Genomic DNA, 22,970 nt, shown 5'->3' with positions numbered 1-22,970 from the left:
TTGATGATAGCCATTCTGACAGGTGTGAGGTGATATCTCATTGTGGTTTTAATTTGCATTTCTCTGATGATCAGTGACCTTGAGCATCTTTTCATATGTCTATTGGCCATCTGTATTTCCTCTTTAGAGAAATATCTATTCAGGTCTTCTGCCCATTTTTTAATTGGGTTGTTTGGATTTTTTATTGTTGAGTTGTATGAGTTCTTTATATATTTTGGATATTAACTCCTTATCAGATGTATCATAAGCTAATATCGTCTCCCATTCATTTGGTTGTCTTTTTGTGTTGTTGATGGTTTCCTTTGCTGTACAAAAACTTTAGTTTGATGCAGTCCCATTAGTTTATTTTTTCTTTTGTTTCCCTTGCCTGAGGAGATATATCTGAAAAGAAATTACTGTTATAAATATCAGAGAGTTTACTGCCTATGTTTTCTTCTAGAAGTTCTATGGTTTTGGCTCTTACATTTAAGCCTTTAATCCATTTTGAGTCTATTCTTGTATACAGTGTAAGAAGGTGGTCCAGTCCCTTTTCAATGGGTTAATTCCTCAGACTTGAAATGGGTCAGCTTAATCTGTGATCCATTTCTGTTGCAACCACCTCTCTCTGCCTCCATCTCCTGTCAGAACACCGTTCATGCTTTTGGACTCTCTTGTAATTATTTTAGTTAACCATCATGCGAAATAAACTGAATGTATCGAGAGGCTATTGTAAAGTTATAATTTACAGCATGAGGGTATTTCAAATAAATGCCAGCCTTCCCGGAAGGAACTCTGGGGTCAGGAGAAAAGAGCAGTGTTCATTAACATACACAGCACTGGGAAAGGCCTCTCCTTAGGAAGTCAGTATTTTTTCCCTTGGTATCTTTCAGTATTTTTTTCCCTCTGGCTTTTAGGACTTTTTAAAAATGTGTTTTCATACCAAAATATTGTGAGTTTTTCAGTTTCTACATGCTAATGAAGTGTGAACTGATGTCTCCCATTTGAAGGGCAAATGAGGAAGTCAAAATAAAAGTCTTGGGACTGATTTATTTAAAAAAAGATATTCTAAAGCTAGCAATGTGTTTAAGCCTTCATTGAAAATATGTAAGGAGGAATAATAATGTAACGTGGAATAAAAAATAAAAAATAAACAGAATAGGAAACTAGTCATAGCAAACATTCACAGAAGGTTCTATAACCGTTGAGTTTAAAATGGAAAAATATTGGTGGTATAGACTGGTATCATTGCTGGATGAGTGTGAGCCATCAGCCCGTGGTTAATACCCACATGGACGGCACTTAGACAGCTACTCTGGAGAACATTCTGGTATGTCTCAGCAACCAGGAGAATAAGAACCCTTTAGTAGCCGAAAGTCAGAACAGCCAAGAGGTGAACAACGTGTTCAGGAACACCATTCTCTCTTCTCACTCTCGCTAAGTTTTGTTCACCTGGATAAGTAGGGAAAAAAACTTCCTCACTCTTCCAGAGTCTCCCCTTTTCCACTAGGGCACTGCTGTTTATAGAAATTGCCAGAACCTGGATGTGGAGAAACCACTAGCTACCTGCAGGTGACAAAATGCAGCTGCACATTAGAGCAAGAAGAAAAGCCAATAAGGATGTAAGTTGTCTAGACAGAGAACTAGGCCAGATATAGCCAATAGGTTTCAGATGCCAACTAAGGTTGGTTGGTCGGTCGTAGCTTCCTGGAGTGCTGGGCAGAGAAAGATTGTGCATCTGACCTTGGTTTAGAAGGAATTCTGGGATGGATTAGGTAGGGACCGTGGATGGGGATGGGAGGAGGAAGAAAGCTGAGGAAGAGGAATATGTGGTAGCCAGTTGTCATCTTTTTCTTTGGATCAAATGCAAAGAGCAAGGGACCATGGCTTTTATACTGTAGCGCAGGGGTATGAGAACTCTGCGCAGATACCACAGAAAACAATCCATTTTGCAGAGCCAGCGAGGGAGAGTCAGGCATACATTTCTAGGAAACTGCCACCTGAGTTATAATTTACTTGGAGTAAAAAGCAACATGCAGAGATTGGAGAATGCCAGAGAATTTTCAGTGACTGAACGATAAATGGCTATGCCAACACAAAGATGTTCTCCCAGTTTCTTACAGTAATGGAAATAGCCAGAGTATTTTCGAGCATTCATAGTAATACACATATGAATTATACGGTGCTATCGCCTTACATATGCATTTGTCCCAATTGTGACATAGTTTTTTACATGTTATGTTAATAAATCCTCACGAGAAGCCCATGAGCCTCTAAGAGTTTAGTGACATTCCTAAGTAGTTTAATCTACTGTTAAAATGTTACAAAAGAGATTCCATCTTACATATTCTAATGCCAAGTCCCGTATTGTCCGCATTGTGTTAGGGAATGCTCTCCATTGCCCGCACTGAGAAATGATGAGATCTGGCCCCAGATGTCAGTGAAAATCTCTAAATGTAGATTTTTGCCCCTGTGGAGCATTGCAGCATTTGAAATTACTGAAATAACTGACACCGATTATTTGGATTCAGAAATGTTTGTCCTAATCAGGGGAGAGACCGGTTTAAATGTCAGTGCTCAAGATATTAAATCCCCAACATCCTTGCTAATTAAAGATGCATTTCTCAGATTTCTTGTCTATTAGCACCTAAAATAGGCTCCAGACTTGATGAACCTCACCACTTTCAATCTAGTTTCATGAAAATAGCGACTGAATGTGAAAAGAAAATTGGAATAAAAGTAATCAAGTTAAGAAATTAACGTTCTCAAGAATTGTTGCTTCTTCAAAACATAACTTAGTGAATAATAATTTGAAGGAAAGGATTATCAACTCGGCACACATAGAATTATTTTTTTGGAGAAAAATCAGAGAAAAAGTATAAGAGTAATATATTCTTTAGCAAATATGGACGATACCCAGACTGAGGAATGGAATATGCATTTTGGAAAATCAGAGAAAACATTTGAAATGAACTAAAATATTGACAGTCACTGGTGTTAGGATGTGGGATGGGTCCAGCTTTTACCTCCCTTTTCTCTATTGTTATCTATTTACCGAATTTCTCTGGTTTCTACCCCATGCCTGTATTCTCCGAGACACGCCTGCTGCTTTCTTCATAGGTACGACATCATGAATCTGCAGTACACTGACGCCGACCGCTATGACTATGTCCACGTCGGAACCTGGCATGAGGGGGTGTTGAACATCGATGACTACAAAATCCAGATGAACAAGAGTGGCCTGGTGCGGTCCGTGTGTAGCGAGCCTTGCTTAAAGGGTCAGATTAAGGTAAGCCAGAGACAGAAGCAGTCTCAGCCAGTGTTGGTGAGGAGGCCCCCTGCCTGGACCTAAACACACACGTTTTTCTTGGATCAGACTGTTCAGAAAGAGTGGACCAGACGTACTGGTTTTTTTTGTTGTTGTTGTTGTTGTTGTTGTTGTTGTTGTTTTTGTGCCTGTACTTAGCTAAAACTGAAAAGATAAGGAAAGATTAGGTAATGGAATAGGCTAACCATTTGAGTATTTAGAATAGTCTTTATGTGAATCGCAGTGATGAGCTAGGATCTTAAGTACGATACAGAAAGCAAGGGGATGAATAATCGAATTGAAAATTGAAACAGAAGTAAACATGGAAACCAAAAGCAATGATACTGCATAGCCGTAGTTCAAGCTATAGTTAAAAAAAAAAGCAGAAGCTGAACAATGCTAAATAAGCATATAACTAGAATAAAGGAAGTTGAAATGAAATAACACAAAAGTGCTGCTTATCATTTCTCCACCAAGTTCTATGATTTTTCTGAAATTGATATTTTCTAGCCAAGGGAGAGTCCTCACTTTCTAATTATTCTCAGACGCTTTTTTTTTTTTCAGCGTGGGTCAAGTGAGTAAGCGTGATATTACTATATACACAAAACTGGAGCAAATAAACATCAAATGTTGAGCATTTGGCTGGACAGGCTAGAGAGAATTCTCGGTGAAGAAGGCATGCAAACAGCGCTCTCTGTATCCCATGCTATTTAAAATCAAACTGGATGACGCACACGGAAATGGAGCATAGGGGAGTGGTGGGGAACTGGCAAGAGTATGGGTTAAACGAACTAATAGGTCTTTCCATCTCTAATTTTCTGTGACTCATCTCTGGGAGCAGACAGGCTGTCACGTAAATGTCGCTCAGCACAGCTGGAGCTGGAGTGGATACTGTGTGAGGCTCTGGTCCTCGCTCCGTGCTGCGTGCTGTTGTGCCATTCTCGGGAACTGTGGAACCACCCACATATGGAGATGCCCCGGGAAGAATCCTTAGAGGCCTTGGGGCAGGAGTCTAGTCACGTGCAGAAGTGTCAGTGTGGAAGCCGGAAAAGCCTTATCTCTGCCGATGGAAGAAGGTGGGGGATTTGGAACCTGCAACATCTTTTGGCAGCTGAGAAAAACCATCCTGATGGACTCACACGCACAGTGGTACCAGCCGCTTTGAAGAGGAAACAAACTTTGGAGACAGTTCATTCTAGTTTTAAATATCTTGTGCCTTCTCTGCAGATGTGATGTTAAAAATATTTAATAATTGTCATGACAACTACCCAATGAGAATAGACTCTTTTCTAGTGCTATCACAAGGTGCTAGAGGCCTCCTGCCATGCCCCTGGTTGATCCCTGAGTTGATGAATCATGAGAAGATTTGGGTGAGGAGTCCTGCAAGCCTGAGGTGCTGTGGGGACAGTCAGGATGCTTGACGATACCATTTGTTTTCATACAGGGCAAAAGTATTTTAGTTGTGTAAGTGTGGCGTCAGCCAAACCAGTGTTTATGGTATGTCAGCGCCGCTTCGTCCCAAGAATCCATTTCCAATTCTTGTCCATGATAGGATTCTTGCACATGAGACTCTCTGGTGGTATCTAGGAATATATCTTCTAAATTCCAGACACCCAAAACTTTCATCTTGACTGTTGCCACAAGATGCCAGGCCACTGGATTCTGCATTTGTCGCCTTGTCTGGTTGATGGGGAAAACAGGACATCTGAGACCTAAAGGCATATGATGGGGATAATACAGAAGCTCTGGGCTCATGCACTTCTGTGACCCAAAGGATTGGGCTGTGGCCTCCTGGCTAGCATGGGTGGTAGCATTGAGTCTGTAGCATTGAGTCTGAACCATGAAGCAGTTGATAGAAATACAAAGTTGGACTTTTCGGAGTATAAGCGGAGAGAAAAAAACCTGGCAAGAGAAACAAATTATCTCAAAGATTCTCCACTCTCCAGCTCCCGTGCCAATTTCATCCTGTTACTCTGGTTGCGGGCAGGCCATAAAGTGGGGCTCAAATACCATGGGTATTCTCATTTGTATATTCCAGATAAAAGGCCTCTCCCCCCACAAGTTCGAAGGAAAAGCTGTCTGCATACATCTCTCTCTCTGCCCAGATACTGAAGCATTTCTGGTATCACGTTTGCATTATGCCCATGCAGCGTTATCGAAGAGGATCCCCCAAATCATTGCTGAGCTGTTGTTACACAGCATTCGCTCTAACTGCAGATCTCTTTGGGGTCATTTTAGAAATATTGTGTACCCCGCAAGAGGAGAGTAGCACCTGCAGTGGAGGTGAGGGATGGGAGGGTGTTCGTTTCCCTTAAGCACCATGGGAGGGAGGTACAGAAATAAATGAAATCTGAATCTCATTTTCCAAATAATAGCACTTATATTCTTACACCACCAATTTGCCACCAACCAGGCCTAGAATGCAGGGAGTCTGATCTCTCAGTAGCCACTGCAAAGGTGGGAGAGAAGCACCTTACACTTGTATTAACTGGAAAGCATAACCTTTAGGAAAGGAGTATTCATTTTAAATATCAAATGCCATTTAAAATCCTAAAATAATCATTTGACTTCTTTTATGATAGCCCATAGCACTTTCTTATGGTAGTTGCCTTGGAAGTAGTTAAAATTTCAGTTTTCTTATGTCGTTTTTAGAAATATAAATATAATATCTTATAAATATAATATCTTCTGGAGGCAGAAGTTGATTTTAGTCATGGCACAAATGCAGGTAAATAAAATCAAACTTTGTATCGTGTGTTATATTAGTCAGGGTTCAGTTCACGGAGAAAGAACCCACGTTCAGGCGGTTCGATGAGGAAATTTCATGGAAGACATAAAAATAAAAAGGAACACTGAGGTAACTCAGAGATGAGCAACAGCAGATATCATTCCCACTCCCCGGACAGAGAGACACAGGGGAAAGCCACAGCTGCTACCTGGACACCCTCTGGAGTGGGGTGACACCAGGGCTTCTCTTTCCTCCTGCCTCCTTCTCTTCAGTCTCCCATTAGTCTTTCCATTTTACCAACCCTATCCAGAAGACAGCTGGCAAAAGAGCCTGGACAGCGTAGTTCACAGGTACTTGGCTCAGGTCCCCTTGAACCCTTAAAGCCAAGCGAGGCTTAAGAGCTAATGCATTGTTGGGAATCAGAATCCCAGTCATGCAAGAGTGAGAGGGAAATGGAGGTGAGACATGGCAGGATGGGAAAACACCACCAGCACCACCACCACCGTGACGCATCCTTGAGCAGGACGCTATCTCACTGAGCATAACTATCCCCTCTGCCCCACAGAGATTTCTGGACAGGCTACTCAGACTAGCTATTGAAGCAAGGAAGAGAGAAGAATGGATGCACCTGTGCCATCCTATTTTTTGATTTCTCTGGTCAGAATTTGCTCACTGGAAGTAACATTGCCTGACCCCATTAGGCAGCTCCTGGGGAAGCTGGTGTCTAGATTCTATTTCATGGCCCGACTTCAGATTTGGAAGCAGTGTGTGTGGGCGGCGGGGAGGGGGAGGTGGGAGGGGACAAAAGACTCTGTGGGTCCCATGTAGTCCGATTTGGGCTCCTGCTGTGGTGAATGCAATGAAGGCAGTTCTGGAATCCAGTGCCTCTTCCATGGGAGAGAGGGACAGCAAGATATACCAGTAGATGTGGCAATAGTGATAGAGACTGAGGTAGGGATCACAGAAGTGTCCAGAGCTCTCCAAGAGCCAGTGGCCAAGAGCCTAAAGGACAGGTTAGGTGAAGAGAATCTCAGGCAGCACGTAAAACGTGCACAATGGATCTACAGGCAAACAGCAAGGGTCTGACACGTATGTCATTCTCTTACACCAAGTCTGTTGCCATGTTCCTTGGTGTGTGGGGAAGGGTGGGAAAGAGGGAAGAGAGACGAGAAAGGAAGAGAACGTGAAAGGAAGAAGGAAGGCTATGGAGATCAGGGACTAACATTTATCAAGCATATTCTTGTGCAAGTACAATAATAGATGCTTTCCAGACATCATTTCAATTATTCCTTAAAACAACCCTTATAAAGCAGGTGTTATTGCTTGCATTTGAAGGAATCTGAGGTCCAGAGGGGTCGCTCCAAGCTTTCTCAGTAGAAAGCACCAGGGCTGGGCTTGGAGCCAACCCATAGCTCTTATCATCCCACAGCCACATGTTGTTCAACTATGTTTCATTATATGAACTGGCATGTTTCCTACAAATGCAAATTTCAATTGCTAAGCCTTATTTTTTAAATAATTCACAATAAAATTATAAACAGAGGTCTACATATAAAATACCGAGGGGACAGAATCTAGAATTAAGGAAGCAATATTTGTGAAGATGGTTGAGAGACTTGGATAGAGACAAGGAAACCAGCAGAGAACTCGAGGAAGGGGATGCTGTGGATTGCTTCACGGGCCTCCTTTCTTAGCCCTCTCTCTCTTATATTTTTTTCTTCCCTTACATTCATCTTTGGATTCTTTACTCCAAGGTGATGGTTTTGAGGCTGAGTTTGGGTGTGAAGAGTGGAAAAAAATCACTACTTCCTCCTATTTTTACCTGGCAGAATTCTGGAGACATCCTGTGAACATGGAATATATAATAAATATTTCTCTATCGCATGTGCCATATTGTCATGTAGCAAAATACCCAGTTCCACGTATCTTACAAATTATAGACTTCAGAATTGGACTGTTTTTTCCCTGAGTCATTTAAAGGCGAGGCACAAATATCATGAAACTTCATACCTTTAAACCTCAGCTTATGATTTCTAAGAAGGGCAATTCACCCATAATCACAAGACCAGCTAAGAAAGTTAGCAACGACATCATTAACCATAACTTTCCTATCCATCTCAGCTTTCTCTTTTCGTGAATCAAATCAAACTATTTAAATTGTTCACAGTTAATATAACCATTTTGGCAACCAGTGAAGCAGCGACGTGGTTCCTCTGTTATGTAATATTGTCGAAATTCCACAGTAGGATAGCACGTTCTCAATATAAATTTCCACAAGAATATGTATAAAAAAAAATTCTTATCTGCGAAGCCTATGGTTACACAGTGATGATGTGATCTGTCCCAGCTACTAAAAACATATTGACTGAATTTTTGAAAAAAGTTTAAGACATAATATAGTTCTTTGTACTTTGCTGTGCAAGTGTAAACAAGAAATTACTGTAGTTTCTGTGAATGAAGAGGAAACTTTGCAAGCACTGGTTATAATGAGAAATCCTGTGGAATTATCATTAATTTACCCATAGCCACTCTGAGCAATACCTATATCTTCATGTCCTATGCTTTGACTAGTGTCAATGCTGTGGTCCCCCGGTTACTGAACTTTTTGGCGATCACCTTAGCCTGGGACCCAGCCCATCCACTGCTCTAGCTGTTCCCACTGCCTGGAGCATTCTTCTACCAGATATATTCAGGGTTTATTCTCTTTCCCTCTCTCAAGTCTTATTCAAAGGCCATGACTTAGTGAGGCCTTATCTGACTGCCATATGCAAAACTGCAACCCCCATTCCAGGTCCTCTCTATCAGGACTGGGACCAAGGTGAAGCAAGTGAGATTCCTACAGCACAGACTCTAAGGTGGCACTCACTCTCAAGGTCCTGCAAGTATGAGGGGTAGTTACCTGCACAACCTGCAGGGTGTGTGCCTCCCTAAATGTGGTGCCTAGGTGCTACGCTTGCCTCGCTTTGGTCCCTGTCCTGAACCCTATTCCTCTTTCTCGTTACGCTTTTCTCAAAGCCCTTCTCTAGAAGGGCTCTACAAGGATGGGGATATTATCTGTTTTGTTCACTGATTATTTCTAGCCTTGGCATAGTTCCCGGCACATTGTAGTTCCCTTCAGTGCATATCGTGAATGAATGAATGAATGAGTGAATGAATGTGCATGCTCTGCATAAACATTTTGTTCCTCCTTTTAGCAGTGTACTTAACACATCGTGTTAGATTTCGAGCTACTTAACCTCAGCGATCAGGTCTTTTTATTTATTTGTCCTCATGCATAGCGCCATGTCTGGAACACTCAGCCACTAAACAAAAGTTGATGAAGTGAATACATATCTGCCCACCTCTGAGGCATAATTTGTGTCTCAGCATAGCATGTCATCACCCTGACAGCCATTACGACACTAGAAAGAGCCTAGCTCTTGGAAATAACTGGAGACGACGTGACAGAGTTGCACAAGGTCCTGATCCCTTCTGCGGCCATTTTCTCATCTGAAAAATGCACATGATTAACTTCACCTGGTGGAGTGCTTGTGAGGGTTAGTGTCATTCTGTACAGAGTGCCTACCACATAGCCGGATCAATACATGTCCACTCTTGTGATCATTTTGTATTCCTATACCATTTTTATTACATTTTCCTTATAATAAATTACAATTTAGGGACTTCCCTAAATTGATATTTTTATTTAGTTCTTCCAAGACTCTCTTCAGTTTCCTCTTATTTTTCATTGTCTTCGAAGTCTTCATTTCTATTTATTTCCTTTATGTCATATTCTATATTATTTCTCTTTTCTCTCATATACATTATTGAGTAATTAAATGTGCCAAGAACTATGGTAGCACTGTGAATGCAAAGGAAACTTAAATATGGTCCCTTCTTCTGAGGAGCTCATAATATAGCTGGAGAAAAGCATATCTACAATTAGAGTTGAGGGTTGTCCGAGAGACACAAGAGGGCACAGCTAGTTAGCCCTTCTCTCTTGCAGCTGATTCTTCTACAGGCCTAATAGGGTAGACCCAATTTATTTATTCTGTTTAATTTTTCAGGAATTTTCCTCCTGAAGAAAATTTTTCAGGTTTCCTTTGATTCCTAGTTACTTTTCCTTTATTGTATTCTCTTGATGCTGTTTTCTTTTATTCTTTTTTAAAATAAAAACTTGATAAAAAAAACAAAACAAAACAAAACATTACAAATTACTTTAGAAAGTTAGCCATAATGTGAACACTTGATTTCCTACAGCATAAATACTTTAAGACTCTTACAGTGTATATATAATTGAATCATAATATTGTGTATAGTGGCAGGGCACCTAGTCTCACTAGCAATAAACATTGTGCCATGTACACAATGTAAAAAAGAATGTAAAAAAGATGAACAGATCCTGTGCCTTCGTAAGCCTTGGTCTCTCAAGGGCAATTTTAGTGAAATAGCAAAACTTTTATCATGACTCAGAGCTGTCATAGAAAGTGTTTTACTATGACAAAAGTAAAAAAAAAATACTTTTCAGTTATTGAGTGTGTACTATACCCAAAAGAAATACCGTTGAGTATAACTGATATAAAAATACATAATATAAAAATAGTCAAAAATATTCATGATATTAGGGAGATTAGAACATAAATTATACACAAAAAATAAAGAATTTTTTAAAACTGCATCTAAATGAAACATATCTAGCATAAAGATATAAAATAACCAGAGATCAAAAACTGAATTTTGGAAATAAAATACCAACTATATTTTAATAGAGAATTCCAAGTAAGATGACGTTTCAAAGAGTTAACTGCTCCAGGAATGCCTGCTGCAGCTTGCGATGTTGTGTCTGCTCTCAAAAGTAGTGACGTAGATGAACTAATGGAGGGAAGATGACATTCAAAATGGAAGGTAATATTCATTCTTTTATTAAACTATATGTATTTATTTACGACAAGGTTCTATGTTAGAGCCAGGGGTTAAAACACCACACACACACACACACACACACACACACGCAAACATTCTCTCTCTTTTCTTCCTGTCTCTCACTTGCCCTCCTTAAAAGATATTCTCCACACAGCAGCCAGAATAATCCTTGTAAAAAGCAAGTCAAATGAAAAACAAATTTGATAACATGTCTACTCTACTTGAAACCTCCCTCCAAAACAAATAAAGCAGACAGAGTAACGTGGACATCGGTGAGGACGTAGGAAGGGGCTGACACAGAGGATGCCTGTCTTTATCTGGCAGAATTTTGTAAGAAATTAATAGCAAAGTTAGGTTCAGAAACAAGGACTAAGTGAATGCCTGACTGAAGAGCTTGTATTTCAAAAGCGTTTAATAAAGCGCCACTAAAATTCCTTACGTGGCCTAATTTCATTTCTGAAAAAAGATTCAGCTTAACACTCATTCATTGGCTGCTGACCGTATGTTCTTGGTCCATTTCTGTACCTTGATGACTATGATCTGAACACAGCGAAAGTGGGCCTGGTCCCTTCTCCTGAGGAGCCCGTAGGCCTGTCAGATGGTCTCGGCACCTGTGCGCATGTTCTCTAGAGTGAGAAGAGATCAGAGGCCTGTTACATGATTAGGAGACGGGGATCAGAATTCACATGGAAAGGTGTAAAATCTCAGTCGAGAGCGTGGCTACAAGGTAGAAAAGGCAAATTCCATATTAAAGACTTTGTATGGCAAAAGTACGCATACTTGGTAGCTGAATAAAGAAATAATTAAAATAAAACACCTTCATTTAGGCAGTTCCATTTTAAATTTTTTATTAAAGGTATCATCTAATCAGTTATTCACTCATTTATTCAGTCATCCAAAACCTAATTTTAAATACTTTATATATGCTAGTTTTTCACAGGATCTGCCTTTATCAGTTTTTCTGCATAAATAAACTTGTTTAGCATCACCACCTTTTGAATTATTCTAATTAGTAGTATTAATTTTACAGTGAGAGAAAATATATTAAACTGAAGAGACATACAGTGCTTTATAATGTCTCTTACTGTACTCCTTATACTAATTAAGATAAAAAAAAGAGGTGTTCATTTATTATTTCAATTTTTCTCATATCACTTAGAAAAATTTATCATTTAGAATGTAAATTCCCCATACTTGTTTTGTGAGTAGGTACGAATTTTTTCAAAAAGACTTAATTTGATTCTACTTCCTAAAGTTATTTGAAAGTGAAAGAAAAACCTTTTACATTTTCTAAAAATTGCTGTCATTTGATATTTTTTATGTAATTCTAAAATAGTGGTATAAATTTCAACCTATGTGAGAGAAGATAATTTTATTTTCGCAAAGGCTAGAATGTGTATGATCTTAGGGCATAGCAATATTTACAGTTTAATTTCTGACTATACATATGAGAACTTTTGGTTGGGTTAGGCAGAGACTTCTGCTTCTAGCTGTGGTGGGGTAACAGAGTCCAGACTTTGCCTTCTGCTGTAAACAACCAGAAAACTTAACGCAATATATAAAATAACTGTGTTCAGACATTGGAAAACAGCACATGACCTTGATTCCAGGGAAGTGGAAGGAAGCAAACAAGGTGAACCCTAAAATCACTCCAGCTTTCTGCCTGGAGGCAGTTGCCTGGTGGCTGTTCAGTGAGAGAGAACACAAACAGAACTTGGCCATCTTGCTAATTTAAGATGACAGAAATCAGAGTTTAGGAGGACCAAGGCAGCTCACATTTGCAGTGCAGAGTAAGGGAGAGGAAGTATCTATGCAGAAAGTGTCGCAGAAGTTAGGATGTGAGTTCACTTGAGTATTTGAATGAATGACAACTGCTCAGATAATAAGCAATTCTTCGGTAATTTTGGACTAGTAATTTTTCTTCCAACAATTTATGTGTTCAAATTTACTTTTTGAATTCACTAGAGCAAGTAAGGCCAATAATAAGGTTATACTTTCTTAGTCATCATTCTGTTTTTATGTATATAACGTTGCTCAAACTTTCATAATTATAACAAAAATTCGATAATTCCTGTTTTTATGACTTAAGGTTTTATTACATAGAAATGTTTGTATTTAAACATTACTTGCTCTTTCAGAGAAGAAAACAGTTTTACTTTTCTGAGAATAATAAATACATATTAATATAAATAAAGATAAAATTCAACTGTTTCATTGTTTAACTCTACAAAAGAATGTAGTCAATTTCTTTATTAAAGTCATTATTATTGAAAAGCCTCCCAACCCAGCATGCAATGAATTGAAACTCGCACCTAACTCTAAGGTAATCCATGTACTTAAGGCTTTTCTTTGGCATATAGGATTTTTTGAATATTACTTTTTTTTAAAATCATAGTATGGAAACAAGTCCATATCTAAAACAGAAAACTTTCTGAAGAAACCATCTTGAAGGCATACGAAATATCTCTGTGTTACAGGTCATACGGAAAGGTGAAGTGAGTTGCTGCTGGATTTGCACTGCCTGTAAGGAGAATGAATACGTGCAAGATGAGTTTACCTGCAAAGCTTGCGACCTGGGGTGGTGGCCCAACGCAGATCTCACAGGTAGGAGCTGCTGCACATGTAAACCTTGGCCCTTCCACTGTGCACATTGTTTAAAATGTTGGTGATTAGCTCATGTCTTTGTCGATGTCCATTTGCAGGATGCACTTCCTAATGCTCGTGTCAAGGGGTACACACAAACCTCTTATAAGTTTTCCATGTTCTATATTGAAAGTTCATTTAAATCTAAATAAAAGTGTATTAAAAGGGTATTCCGATATACCTATTGTTTCCTATTTTTCCTTTTCAAAATTTTATTTGAAATGTTTCTAGTCACCAGAACTTCTCCTTGCATGCATTTCTGGCATATCTATTGTGAGCACCGTTGCAGGCTCTAAAGGTACAAAGGTAAGTAAAACACAATCTCAGATTGATTTTGCTTAAAATCTATCGGGAAGAAACCATGTAAAAATATAATATAAAATAGTTATTAATATCAAAGAGACATGTATAAAGTATTGTAAATTTTGTTAGGTAGGCAAGGAGTTGACAGGAATTCCAGACATAAAGTAGAACATGGGAAATGTGAAAGCATATAATAAATTTAGAGAAAACTCTGGAACAAGTATATGGGGTTAGTTGACAGACACCAGGGCCTAGGAGAGAAGTGGTCAGAAATAAGACTAGGGGAGTATACTGACAGAGTGTGGGGAAGAGACTCTGCCTGGCCTTTTCCTAAGTGTTTTGACTTTGGCTTTAAGCACTGGAGAACCAATGAGAGATTCAAAATGGCGAGTAATATCATGATATCTGTCTCAGAAAGATGTCCCTGATAGCAGTATGGAGGAGGGTAGTGAGACGAGACACGAAACAGGGAGAAGTGAGGAAACTATTGCATTGGTCCAAGTGAGTGATTTCAAAGGTTGTGGACTGGAGCATCTGTGGCAGGAATGGAGAGGAATAAATGAACGTGAGAGATGATTTTCTAGTAAAATCAATGGGACTCATATGGATGGATTATATGGATTCATAAGTTTCCTAAGAGCACTGTTCAGATACATGAATTTGGTTTTCCACAGCCCCAAGTATGAGCTCACACCTGAGGGGTGTTTCATGATACTTTCACAAATTTTAAGAGTAATGGAGCCATGGGAAGTTTGTCATCTGAGTAATCTAATCCCTCATTTGAGAAAGAGGAAGCTGAGGTCTAGAGACCTGTACTTGTGTGACCAAGATCATGTGACTGATTAGAAGCAGAACCCAGTTCACTGACCCCTGATCCTATGCCTCCCTGGGTATTGTTGAAAATCACTAGAGAGGGTGACATTCCTAATTGTTGTTCACTTTTTACTTGTTCCCAAATAAGAATATCCAAGTAAGAAATTATGTGACTTATTTAAAGCACATCAAAAATGGCTAGATTAGTAGAATCAGGTCACATAATTAAAATTAAACTAAAATGAGTAACAGCTAGCTTTTAGAAATCACCTGGTATAAAGGCATTTTTAAGAAAAGGCAATTAGAGCAGAATATTTTTGAAGGTACAAACTGTATCTCACTCATCTTTTTATTCTCTAGCTAAAAACTGGTCTTCAACTTTAATGTGCCTGAAAATTACCCAGGGATTACCCACCTGCAGAAATTCCCATTCTCTGGTTCTGAGATAGGACTGGCAGATTCTGAGGCATTTAGTTCCTGTCCCATCCTTTGAGAAATATTACTCTCTAGCTCATAGCATGGTGCCTTGAACATAATAGCTCCCTAATAAATGTTTGCTCTGTGCAGGGAATTAGAAAGAAGAAGGACTCACACAAGTTCATCTAGGTCAACGCAGTTGGTTAATAGAGAAGCCACTATGAGAATCCAAGGCTTTTTGTCCCTGGATCTAATGCCTTCTCACTATGCCACTTATCTCATGGTTGTGTACAATGCACTGGCTTAAAAAAGCTCTTCCAACCTCCTTTCGGACACACCCCTCCTCTCCTGCTCATTCTGTGTCTCTTCACATCTTTGTCCTCCTTCACAGCGTGTGCTTCTTGCTGGGCCTTTTTATCTTGTGTAAGCAGGTCTCCTTTAGATCTCCATTGTGCCTGAGAACCGGGGTGGACTTCATAGTCAGTCCTCGCTGCTATTTGACTGAGACCACAGTTGGGTAGGAAGAGGCTCAGAAAAAAATTAGCCTCTTGCTCAGGTTGACCTTCAAAGTCAGAAATTCTGGCTTTGAGGTACAAAGGTTTTGCTATTGTCTACATTTTTTTGAGCTTCCCCAAACTTTTCATTCTACTTGATTTGCAATTTAATTGAAGCTTATCTCATACATGAAAAGGAATTTCCATTCTATTTTAAAGCATTAAAACACACACACAAAAAACTTTTAAAAAAGATCTAGTATGATGTAATAATGGAACTCCAAGTCATATTTTATGCCCTAGAGAACTTCCATTGTGGGTATGTTGTCTGGCCACTGCCAAATGATCGCCACCATTGACTTGGGCTCTTTGACTTAGTAAAGTGTAAAAAATATCTTCTTTGACTGTAAATAGATGAATAGTAATGTATCTTTCTAAAGAGTTTAATCTATCATCCAGCATATGTATAAAAGTCACTTTAACATTCAAATGAGTTGAGCCCAGCAACAGCTCAGACAGCCTTTAACTATAGGGGAGTGGCTACTTCTGGATCATATATACAGATTATTTTGTAAATCTTATGTTTAGGATCTTTCAGAATATGCATCTCTCACACTAATTTATAGTTAGTGTTAATGACACCTATTGTTTCTGCATCCTTTTCAGTCTTATACAGAAATGGAGAATGAGATTTTATTTGCCACTTACTTGGTGCCCTGTCAGGCTCAGAGCAAGGGTGCAGTACGTGGTAATATGTTGTTTGTTGCTATGGTAGCGGTAGTTGTTGAAAAAGAAAACGTGCAAGCAGAGAATACCACAAATCAGTAGAAATACTCAGAGGAGTAAATGCATTGCCTTTAAGCAGATATTTTATTTTTATGGATGGATTTTTTTTTTTTTTTTTACTGAATTTTAGTTAAAATGGAAACTTGTTCTTTGGGAAATGGTGTTTTTTACTAAAGGTAGAATTTGTCAAAACATATTTAAAATAATTTTATGAGATAGTTACTTTCCATATATGTTCCAAACACTAATATTAATGAATAAAAACATGTTTATGAGTGAGATTTATTTTTGTTAACATATGCTGTTTTTGGCTATGAAGGAAAATTGGTATGTTTCTTAGAGGAAGTGACTTCTGAAGTTGTTAATAAATTTCTCATATTTTCTTCTTAGGAAGAAAATGTAGTTTAATTCAGCATTTAAATTTCACACTTTATTTCTTATGATGCATAAACAGGGATCTCTTCTGCCATGATACACAACTAGACAGTAGTTTAATAATTCGTGGGCCAATTATATGACATCCAATGCTACTTATTTCTTTTAAAAAGTCAAATGGTATAAAATGATTCCTCAGAAAGCCAGACAACACTAAAATTTATCATTAAAAATAGAATATACTAAGTTTATAGAAATTAACTAATTTTAGCTATTTTTCTCCATCCCAACAATTGCTGTGACTTCTGATACAATATACTCATTTACTTAATTTTCTATTATACACTACCATCTGCTTTGTGCCAGGCAATTTTTTTTTTTTTTTGAGAAACTGGGGACATATGGGTGAGTGAAGCAAGGTTTATATCCTGTGGGATGAGCTTCGTATGAAACTAGACATGTAAATAGCCAATTATGATCTAAGTCTTACAACCGAAATGTGTGCAAAATGTCATACGAACACAGAGAAAAAAAACAAATAGAATTCCCTGGGAAGAAAAGAGTCTCCACAGGGAAAGGGATATGTAAGTTGAACATTGAATAATAAATAGAATTTCACCTGGTAAGTAATTCATATTAATGTAGTTGCCTTAAAAAAGTATTTTGATGAAGGCTTATGTAATCATGGTATTATAAATGTTATTCAATGCCAAGACTCTTTCAGTAGAATAATTGTGACCTTTCTTTATTTCCTGGTTCCTATGAAATTTGTCTTTAACAAATTGGAAAGAAGTTTAATAGTAAATTTTAGCTTCCTCAAATGCATTCGTATCTTATGGGTGAGCCAATATTTGGTTCGAAAATTAGAAATAATCCCTAGTCCTCAGATTAGAGTTATTACCACTTATCCTGGGTTTTACTCAGTAATTTGTAGTATGTTTGAAGGAAACTGACTTGTGTGATGCCTCTAGATTCTCTGGGATAACTCTGGGACACTGTTAGTTTTTTAAGCTCTCTGGGTTTTTTGTATAGTATGCACAACTCATGTAATGTCTTCTCTGTTTGGATGCTGGGGTCAGGGTAGGCTCAGGACACTCTTCACCACATGTTGAAGGTAAACACCACTCCTTCAGATACTCACATATATCAGGGGTTGAACAACTCTTCTCTTTAAACCTCAAGACAGTACAACAAAGTACATTATGTTAAACATTACATTATATATATAGACAACATGGATATTACAGCTAATTCTCTCAAGATAACAAAGCTAACACTTCTCAAATTTAAGATCTCTAAAATGGAAAAGAAAAGGAAGAAGGGAAAAGGAAAGAAGGAAGAAGAGGAAAGGAAGGAAGGAAGGAAGGAAGGAAGGAAGGAAGGAAGGAAGGAAGGAAGAAGGAAGGAAGGAAGGAAGGAAGGAAGGAAGAAAGGAAGGAAAAAGAGAAAGAGGTAGAGAGAAAGGAAGAAAAGAAAAGCAATACTTTCAAGAAGCTAATTCAAAATGTACATGTTCAGTCCCAGTCCTCATAGGATGCTGTTTTGGGTGGTCCTGAATTGGCATTGAAAAGCCTGGTTTCCACATAGGGGAAAGAGTCTAGGGTCTTCGTAAGAGATAAAGCAATCATAGTGGAGTCATAAATATATTGTTTTGGGATGTTCTTATGACAAACCACTACTGTTACAACACAAGAATACTTATATCTCCTTCTAGCATATCATTTGTGTGTAGTACACTGTTTAGGATAAGCTTAATTTACAGCTAGACTTGAGCAACTCTATATAATATCTATGGAGAGGCCTGAGCATCTGTCTTTGATTCTTGGCTACATTAAAGGGACTTATGATATGCAATTGAAATTTTGAAACTCCACCAGTGACAGCCAAAACCAGTTGTGTACTGATGGATTTCACCTGGCATATTCTGTTAGACAGGCTGACTTGGCTATATGATTTGAGGGTCATAAAAAGACTTCACTAGGTACTTATGCCTTGAGCTGTCTCAAAGCCAGTATTCAATGTGCAGATTTTGGTAGCTCAATCCACAGGTATACCCTGTGGGAATAAGGATCCGAGAGGGCTTTGCACCTGGATATCTCTCAGTCCCTTGGTACTTACTGTCTTTCTCTTACTGTACTATGTATGACCTTTGCCTTTAAATAAAAACATTTCATGAGTACATTCTGTGAGTCTTCTGAATCCTTTCAAATATCTGAACTTGTGAAATCTTTATGCATAAAAAGAGTATCATTATTGGGAAAGTTAGTGTAACATAACTAAAATAGCTTGATATGATTGAATTACTACGTTAGAGTAATAACTGTCTTTATGAAGCCTAGGTTTAGGCGAGTGCTTATTACTAGTAAGGAGAACATTAAAGACAAAATCAAATTTGCGTAACTTTAAATCAGTAAAGAAGAAAAGTATGAATAAGCAAGAGTACAGAAGAATATGATATATACAAGAATCTTCTAAAGATGATCTTGTGCAAAAGACCACTGTGTAGTCGTCAAGTGGCTCCAAGATTCGTGGATTAACAGTCAACCTCCAGAAGCCTTCAGCTTCTGGAGAGTCTCTGCAGAATCTCAGTTTAAAATCGCTAAGGGGTTTAACCTTCATTTGTCTACTGAGCTGGGAATGAAGACATCCTCACATAATTTAAATTCATAAATAAATGTTCCAATAAAAATGTCCCCATGCCATTAGATTAATAAATTGGAATGTGCTAAGTAAGACCACAGAATCCAATCATATTTTAGCCATTGTAAGTGTTATAGCTTTCAATAGGAGAATGATTCAACCTGTCTAGAAAATAAACACAGAATTTAAACTAGTTCATATACATAAACTGTAAATGGAGGCAGCTGTAGACAGTCCATTTAGAGTTACTTAAAGGGTCCTTTTGCAATTGTACCAATCAATATCCCCACCTTTACAATTTTTTTCAGATTGATTTAATTACAAATGAAGCATGAACTGGCCATATCTGCTCTCTTGGAAATATTTTTCCATTAGTGCTCAATTTTGCGGCCAATTTGTCTATAAGAGAATGAATTTTTATTTTTCCATCAGGATTTTATCCAGTGTCTATTGGATATTTTTTTCCACTTTTACCAGCTAGCCACTCTGGTTTTGTCAGATATTATCCTCACAGATGTTACAATTCAATCAATCATTCTGGCATTTCTTTTAGGAATTTCTTATCTGGCCAGATTTTGTGTATCTCTAATTGAATGCTTAAGCCTCTCCATGGATTTTTTATTATTAATAAATTATTTGTTGCTTTATATAAGACCCTTATGTGAGAACTTCTAGTCCTTCTAATAAGAGCAATCTGTTTAGCACAATCATCTCTAAAATATTTCTATTATATTTTTAAGGTGTTTTATAGTGTCTATAGCTTTTATAGAACTTTTTTACTACAGATCTCAACCTTTATGGCAGGAATGATTTTACATAAGATCAATACATCATAAAAGTAACATTTTTTATTTTCAAAAACTACCTGAATACATTTTTAAAATTTATTTCTATATCATATTAATTTTAACAATTTGATATGTCACAGAGAAGGCCACAGTTCAGCTATCAGAAACATTTAGATTGTGGTAAAGTATTGCATTTTATAATACTTACTAGGCTACTTATTATATGTTTAAACTAATAATTTCTCTTTTTATTTTTAATATAAGAACGATAGTAAAACAAAAAGTAAGTGAAGATTTAGTACAGGGTTGTTCAAAATTCTATTCTGGTAGGGACACTTCTTGACTGACATAAACACAATCTTGGGAGTCTCTTCCATTGATTAAGATTTATAAAGCTACTGTATTATGATTGTTACATCAGTGGACAGTAATATGAGAAGGAGAAGTAGCGACAATTCATAATTATCTAATTAACTAGTGGAAAATTTTGGATGTTTTCTGTTAATAATAGGGATTTATTACATACGGTAACATTACACTTAAAGACCTTGTGTGAAACTTAAAGATATTTTGACTAATTTAGTTTATGTCTGCAATTGTCCTTAGGCAAGGATACTAAACATTGGCTATTGAATTAAGGGGCTGGCTTTAATTATGTGAGTTGGTTATCTATTGCTGTATAACAAATTACTTGAAAACTTAGTGGCTTAAAACAATGCACATTTGTTATCTCACAGTTTCTGTGGGGCAAGAATATCGGCACAGTTTAGATGGGTCCTCGGCTTCATGATCTTTCACAAGCCTAAAATCAACGTGCCAGCTAGGGTTGAGGTCTAAACTGAAGGCTTGATTGTGGAAGAATACACTTCCAAATTCACTTATGTGGTTATTGGGAGAATGTAATCTTCAAAATTGTTGAAGTGAGGCTTCAGGTTTTTGCTGGTTATTACATGGGAACCACTCTCAGTTCCTTGCAACTTGGCAGATTGAATCATCAAAGCTAGCAAGAGAGTCTGCTACCACACCGAAGGTCATTATCTTAGGTAATTTAATAATGGTAGTGACATCCCATCAATTTCGCTATATTCAATAGAAAATAAGCAAGTCATAGGTCTTGTTCATACTTGGGGAGGAGGGGATTACACAAGGACATGAATCCAGTTTGCCTTAGAAGCTGCCTACCACAATGAGCAATTGTTCTTTGAAATGTGCTATGCTGTTGCACTAACATATTTAGATCATGGTGCAGCATTTTCATATGGATACAAAAAAGAAAGATTTACGATAATCTGGGTACCTACGATAATCTATATGCTTATGTACTCAGTTCCAATCAGTCTTCCATTTCCGTCGAGGCTTTTGTCCATAGGGATTCTGGGGCAAAAGCTATTTCTTAAAAAATTTCTTAAATTGTATATAATGTAGGTATTGTTATGACTAGAGAAGATATAATTTGGTCATGTGTAAGAACTTTAGTACATCTTATTTGGGAGTAAATACTATCTGTTAAATTTTGGGGTTTTATGTCACAGAGAATAATGTAACCCTCTAATAATAAACTGGTACCTCAAAGTACCAGTTATAGGTTGGGGCATAAGATTGTTAAAGATTTTTGCTATTTGAGTGATTTTATTAAACCAAGGTATCTGATATTCTATTAAGAGCGAGATTATTGGTAGACATAAAGGCACTTATATCAATGAAAAAGAGGTGTTGCTTCTCTTGGAAGTTCAGAGAAAGGACAGGGAGTTCTATGTCCCAACGTGTCCCATGGAGTTAGGTCATTGGACAGATTTTTGGTAGTTGTCCTAAGCTTTAGCTAATATAGGACATTGATTCTTTAAATGACACTTCTGTTTGCAGTATCTATAGGTTTGCTTGTCTATAGCCTTGTAAGTCATAGAAAATAGAGGCCCTTTTAGTTGCTTTACTTAAAGATCCACAATTATATTAATTACTAGTTTTTCATTTTTTAACTCTATCAAAATGTCTAGTCACATATAAATTATTTTCTGAATTAGTAATTTTATATTTCAACAATTTTTTTTCTGGTTTGATTCCCCTAATTCAGATTTGAGATTATTTACAGAAAGAGAGGATATAGTCCTTCTTATAATCAGCTATTGTATTTACCCCAGAATTATTTGAAGGTTTCCTAAAGTCTTTCATCTTTATGTAGTTTATAATTTTGAATCTTTATTAAAAGAAAAGTTTCTGAAATTGCCTTATGTAATGCATTTTCTATTTTTACTTTAAAAATTTTATACCACTGGGTTATTTAAATCTCTTTTGTAATCTGCTGCTTTGAAACATTTTCCTCCATAAGGCTAACAATTAATTGAATTAATTGGTACATATCTGTAATGTAGGACAATAAGTATCTAATAAAAATCCTGAATTCTGCAGAAAATATTTTGCCTGTATCTCTGAAGTTTAGGAAAACCATTAATTATAGTTCTTAATTTGGCTCAGGGTTTTGAGTCAACTTTCATAGATCTGACTTGTGTTCTACAAATTTAAAATGTGGTATTCTTTTCTAATGAAAATTCTAAGGACAGATTAGCTCATTTGAAAAATTAGGTAGTTACATAGAAATAGAGAAATGCAAAGAAAGGAGCTTTCAAAAAGTTTCCAAGGCCTTGACAAAGACTACCTTAGAATTTGAATTTTATTTAGCAACCTCTGTATACCAGTTAAGGAGCTGAATATTGACTATTTAGTATTTTATATTCTAATTTGTCTACAGCTTCTCTTAAATATTTTAATTTATTGATTATGTGCCATATCAAAAGTTCTCC

At 37.4% G+C, this 22,970-nt stretch overlaps 1 protein-coding gene across 4 annotated transcripts in view; it reads left to right on the top strand.

Moving 5' to 3' along the window:
• Nucleotides 1–22,970, top strand: part of GRM1 (glutamate metabotropic receptor 1) — a 325,790-nt gene that overhangs the window by 269,874 nt on the left and 32,946 nt on the right. For all 4 annotated transcript variants that reach the window (XR_005649479.1, XR_005649480.1, XM_039846960.1 and 1 more), the window contains 2 exons: nt 3,097–3,265; nt 13,391–13,517. Coding sequence is in view for 2 of the 4 variants with exons in the window: in XM_039846960.1 (XP_039702894.1) it covers nt 3,097–3,265; nt 13,391–13,517 (296 nt within the window). In the remaining 2 variants the exon portion in view is untranslated. The remainder of the gene's footprint in view (nt 1–3,096; nt 3,266–13,390; nt 13,518–22,970) is intronic.

This window comes from Pteropus medius, unplaced genomic scaffold, assembly GCF_902729225.1.
Source record: "Pteropus medius unplaced genomic scaffold, Ma_sr-lr_union100, whole genome shotgun sequence".
Classification (NCBI taxonomy): Eukaryota; Metazoa; Chordata; class Mammalia; order Chiroptera; family Pteropodidae; genus Pteropus; species Pteropus medius.
The sequence above is the reverse complement of the archived record's forward strand: the minus strand, read 5'-3'. Positions and strand labels throughout refer to the sequence as shown.